Here is a 6000-nt window from a genome sequence, read left to right as displayed (position 1 = left end):
TTTTTTAACTCTCCTATCATTATAATATATTGTTATATTACTTTAGAAAATGGTTTAAAGTGTTCTTAGGAGATTCATATAAAAAAATGACAACATTATTTCAAGACAAAGTTTGCTCAATGATTATTAATAAGCACTTACTTTTCTTCTTTCCATAAAAGCAACTTGAAAAATGCTGATGAACAGCATTTTCTTTAAAGAAGAAGAGGAACTTGCCAAAACCCCACACCCATAACATTGGTATCATTTAAAAGTTCTAAATGTCCTCTTTAATGAACAAACGGAGTTAGCTCAGTAGTATGTTTGAGGTGGGAGATATTTAAGTCCTCTAGAGAGGACAAAATTGAACTGCTGGTAGTCAGGATAGAACTATTGGAGTGTCCAATAATCACAGAAGAAAAACATACAAGCAGCTCTTTATTTCAGCTTTCACATTACACATAAAGGACTAAAAATGTGGCTGTTTATTACTTAGGCTATAATTTCATTTTGTAAGATTAAAAGTTACTCTTCACTGTACAAATGTATGGTAAAAACTGACAGTTAAATATGGTATAAAAAAATAAAAAGCTTGTTAGATGTCATCAAACAGGTCATCAGGATCTGGACTGACTTGTGCATGCTGAACAGCTGGAAGTTGGCTCACCTCTGCTTTGGCTTCCTGATGCAGCTCATTCCTATAATTAGAGTTAGTGATAACTGTCAAAATAACAAATATTACTCACATGACAGCTACTTTTAACAAGAAGCATGTGTGGAAGTGCATAATTAACCAAGTAATTGGGAAAGTTGAATGGTACAATGATATTAATCCAAATGTCACGGTTATTAATTTCTATGAGAAGGTGTGTGGGATACTGTGACCGCTATAACTAGAACAGACTTCATTATGATCAGTTAGAAACATTACAAACATACTGAGCTACTCACAATGCTAATACAAAGGAAAAATCATTAAGACGATTTAAAAATCTCCAAATGTATTGTAAAATAGCAATTTTATTAACTAGCAGGGCAATTGACATACTAGTGCGAATTGCATTTTACAAAAATGACAACTAAGCCTCCCTCTAGTGAAATCATGTGTACATAACACAAATCTCTCTGTATTTCTGAAGGATCCAACAAAGAAACACTGAACACTTTTCAAAGCACAGTCCTGCAAGATGAATATATCAGCTTGGAGGACAATAGACAAAGTTTATGACCCTGCCTCCTGATTAAATGTAAGGACATGCTAAGGCTCAGGCAGCCTTTTGTGCAAGCCTTGTCCCCTGGAATACCAAATAATTTACTGAAATAAACAACCCTGAAAAGAAATTACATAAAAAGAGGGACAGATGTGACAGGAGAGTAGTTTGGCTGTATGTTAGAGGGTTAATACATAAATACAACATAGTCATTGGTCAATAGTGGTTGCTACCCACTGTTTCTGCAAAAAAAAAAAAAAAAAGAAAAAAAAGAAAAGTACTTCTTAAAGTGCTTTCTCCCCTTATATCAAAGCTGAATGGTAACAATTATAAGCTCATTTCCCAATGGATCCACAAAACTATCAGTAGTGAATAGCTTAAAGTTTACAGATTATGGCATTTTAGAATGCTTATTTATGGAACGTTTGTCTAACAGCTAGCCATTGGCGGGCAGCTGCTCAATAACCTAAAAGGATAAACAGTGCTACACACTGGGTACAAGAAGGACATTTCCCAGCTTTTTAAACAGGATTAGAATAAATAAAGGACGGCGCAAGATGCCATGGTCATAGTGTGTGGCGATACTTTCAACAATCCTCGAGGAGCAGTGTTCCAGATGTCAGCTGGGGTAAGAACGTTTGGCAAAGGATAATGTGAACCAGACATGGCATCAACCAATGGTAATTATGCAAATAAGCATTAAAGTGAATTTGTCTAACTGTTAGATATCAAATGTACAACACACTAGCAAATAGGTACACTGATCATTTGACATCTGTTCTGAAAGCACAAATTATAACTAGTTACATACTGAAACACGAGTAATAATGAATCTATGTAATTGCATAAGCTACTTTAGAATTCATATTTGCATTTTCCAAATATGTAATGCATTACTATACAAACTTTAATCTCAGCATACCAGTTATACATCACATATCTGTCATAGTCCTCGATCAATACATTTTGTGAAAGCATTCAAGAAATATCACCACCTTAGTTATTTTAAACAACTTTTAGCTAAACAAAACTGCCACAAGAGAAAAATGCTTTATAAAATCTTTAGTTTTTTGGGCTTTCCTATAAAAACCTGTACATCTAAAGCAGACCAGGCACACAATTTGCATGTGTATGTGCATGTAGTGTAAATACATAAGTAAACACTTGGCCTGATCAAGGTGCTTTCATGTACATTGTACATCTGGAAGTCATTCTGAAGATATATCAAAGACAGTGAGTCTAAAGCAACTACACACAGCAGGCTTGTGTATATAGTCTTGATAATGCACTTTACATGATACTTTTACAACAGAGTTACAACTCTTGAGAGAAAAAGCTATGCAGCACCAGGATGTAAGAGGTGACTAAGGACTCAGTATAGCAACATTATGTTTAAAAGTGAATAAAAATGAACTGTATTCATCTTTCTTCTCTATTCATCTATGGGCTCTTCTCACTTTCCCTCATCTCTCTCACTTTTTCTCATTGTCCTTATCTTCAATTCGGCTCATTAATTTCACTAACATTGCTGAGACTGGCCTCTATATGACCTAGAGAAGAGATAGTTCAGTGAAAAGGGAAAAATCAATGGGGGAAATGGATAGTGATTCAATAATTATAACACCTGACTGTGGAGTAAAGAGCTCCAAATCTATGACTCCAAACTGAACTTGGCACAAATTAATTACAGATGAGAGATTCTTTTTGGTATTATAGACAAAAAAGATAATTCTGTGAAAATGGGCATTTATTTGAGCAGATGTGCATGGCTCATTGTCTCCCCATCTGTGTGAGGCTCTGAGTCAGGGTCACTGACCCATAGATCCATAGATTACAAATCTGTCTGTGAAAAGCCTGTTCTTGCTTCCTCTCATAGTAAAGGCCACATGTTTGGACATTCAACAGGCCAGTTACTATTTGCAATGCCCATTTGTTAATGCCCCACCATTAAATGTTGAGGAACAAACTCTTTGGTTAATTGAGAGTCTTGGCATGGTGGCTGAGAAAATAGTAGGCAGAAATTGTAAGAATTATTCAATAAAAAATAAAATCAGTGAAAACAAATCCATGTCTAAATCTTTTTTTTTTTTTTTTCACAAAATGCAGCCATATTTTCCACTGTTTAATAAATACTGGAAATGGCTACACTCAGTGGAAATGGCAGGGCTCACTATAGTAACTGCAGACCCAAGGCTGAGACAGAGCCCAACAGAAAATCCCCCCACCCCTTCCATCACTTACCCATTCACACACTCTGGCACAGAGCAACATTCTGTAATAGGCCATAATAGCCAACAACACAGACAAGACATTGGAGATTAGGGGCTTAGTCAAGTTTGTGTTGCTAATGGGAACAGTGAGTGACTAAGAGCTATAATTGTAACTAGACTAAATGACAATTGACCCATTACCCTAACATTTGTAGTCATAAAATATATACATTACTACATCTGAAGGATATCACAAGCCTGTAGTTCTCCTATCAGGCCAACAAGATTTCTGATGATGCAGTCAACATGGGTAAGCAAACAAACTCACCAAACTCAGTGTCCCTGTGTCCATCTGCCAGTGCATTAACAATTTCCTTACAGATAGACTATAGCAGATAAGGTTGAGGAAATTCTCATCTCACAATCAGTATGTTAAGCCCCGATGTTGTCATCTCCCCACTGCTTTTCTCATTGCACATCCTCAAACCCCAGTCCTGAAGTTTGGAAGAAAAAATATATATACACTACAGTCATGCACTCAAAAGAGTGGTAAAGTGGACAAACATTCCTTCACTAAATACATTGCATTATCAGGTCTGCAGAAGAGACCATCAATGCAAACTTGCTCACAGCTCATGTCCTATTTAACATTTTTATCAAAATTATATGCATCCAAGTAAATCTTAAAGGCAACAATATGTGAATGAATGATTGTCCTTTAATCTATCTTAAATTATTTCAGTTGTACTTGTTTAAAAATAAGTATTTCAGGGAAACAGTACACTCTCTCTCATGATCTAAATCTCTCAGAAGACACTGGATCTGAAGCACTTTAGTATTGCTCAACAAATCTGAACCATCTGGGTTATTATAATGTTCAAATAAAGATTCATAAAAATGACATTCAGTGTTGCACATTTCCCATTAATAAATAAAGCAGAAGGGAAAAAGAAGCATCCGGGAGGTCTTCGCGGACAGGGACATCCCTCAGGGGATCTGCTACTATTTGTACAAAAAGTCCTGGCAAAAGAAGACCAGGAAAAAATAAAAAGACTTGATTTCCACAAAGTGGAAAAGAGTTGTGAGAAAACTGGTTGTGTCTGCTTGACTGGATGTAGGCACACTATAAAGCAGCATCCAAGACTGCATAAAACAGACAGCTGAGAATAAGAGATCTGGGAATATGACTGATGTTTTCTGTGAGCTGTAAGAGCCAAGTCCTGCTAAAACATGTGCACTGAAATACTAAAGTATCACTTTAATCAGTTCAAGTCAAACTCAAGACCCAGCTAAGAATAAGAACAAAGATTTTGGATCCATGCATGGATTGCAGGGTTTCTCCCAGGGCAGATCCCATGGTAGAATTAAAAGTGAAGGAGTAAGAGCTAAAAATTAAAAAAACAAAAACAAAAACAGGAACAAGAGGCTGAGCTGCTACATCTTTGTGCTCCACAGGTAGATATGCAAAGGGAGGTGACACTCAAGAGGTTGACTATGGGCTTGGAAAAACATACATCTTTGTCTGCCCAGCACCCGTAAGCTCTGTACCTCTGGGTACACCAGTGTCTAAGCCCTGTTCTCCTCGGGTCTGTTACCCCAGCTCCCTCCAACCCTGCCACTGGACATTTTGATGTCACTCGACATATTACCTTGGTCTCTACTTTTAAGGAACATGAAGTTGACATTTATTTCCCAGTGTTTGAGCACATAGTGATGACTCTGAACTGGACCAAGGAAGTATGGGCTCTCTTACTGCAGTGTAAGCTAGTTGGTAAGGCCCAAAATGTGTGTTCCTCCTCATCACTTGAACAGAGTCTGGATTATGACATTGTTAAAGCAACTGTTCTTTTAGATTATGAACTAGTGCCAGAAGCATACTTACAGAATTTCAGAAGTTTAAAGAAAAACCCCAGGCAGACATTCATGGAACTTGCCAGGGAAAAGAGTTATTATTCATATTAGAGAAGTGGTGTGCTGCTTGTAATGTTACTATAGTTGACCAATTTAAGAGCTTATTCTGGTTGAAGTACTCAAGAATTGTCTTCCCGAGAGCATCGTTATGTATTTAAATCAGAGGTGTCTGATTTTTTGCAGGATTCTGGCCCTCCAGGACTGGACTTGGAAACCTGAGTGTGTACTCTATCCATGGCTGCTGCACTTGCTGATGAATTTGTGCTGACTCATAGAACTGTTTTAATGGACCTGTGCCCCATAGTGAAGCCACCAGGCTTTAAGGACTCCTTCTCAAGGACTCACTCAAGGACCCCTGTGAACTCCCCGAAATCTGATGCCCTACGTTTCAGCTGCTTCTGTGGAAACACGAGTGCTTTTACTGCCATGAGCGTAGACACGTTATAGCTAAATGCCCTCTGCTGAAGCACAAGAATGCCAGTTCAACAAAAATGGTAAGTCCTATAGTCTGCAGATAAGTCCTTGCTTTCCGCTGTTTCAGCCTTTTCTTTTTGAGAGATATATGTCTGTCTTCGTCTGCCTCAAGAAGAAATCACAGGTTGGTGTGATACGGGTGCTGCAGTGTCTCTTATGTTGGATACTGTTTTGCCCTTTTCGATTTGATCCTATTGTGGTAGTGATGTATTAGT

The 6000-nt window shown here is 37.6% G+C and overlaps 1 protein-coding gene across 9 annotated transcripts in view; it reads right to left on the bottom strand.

The window, feature by feature from the left end:
• Window positions 1-404: 404 nt before the first annotated feature.
• The window catches only part of xrcc4 (X-ray repair complementing 4), a 25315-nt gene continuing 19719 nt past the window's right edge, over window positions 405-6000 (bottom strand). For 8 of the 9 annotated variants that reach the window (XM_027031218.3, XM_027031214.3, XM_027031215.3 and 5 more), the window contains one exon: window positions 405-677. In XM_027031218.3, coding sequence (XP_026887019.2) covers window positions 575-677 — 103 coding nt within the window. In that variant the 3' untranslated portion in view covers window positions 405-574. Of the gene's footprint in view, window positions 678-3728; window positions 3895-6000 lie in introns of all 9 variants that reach the window. The other variant, XR_003412139.3, reaches the window with a different exon arrangement.

Source organism: Electrophorus electricus, chromosome 19, assembly GCF_041902795.1.
Source record: "Electrophorus electricus isolate QZ-2024a chromosome 19, ASM4190279v1, whole genome shotgun sequence".
Lineage (NCBI taxonomy): Eukaryota > Metazoa > Chordata > Actinopteri > Gymnotiformes > Gymnotidae > Electrophorus > Electrophorus electricus.
Note: the sequence above shows the minus strand (reverse complement) of the source record. Positions and strands in the feature narration are given on the sequence as shown.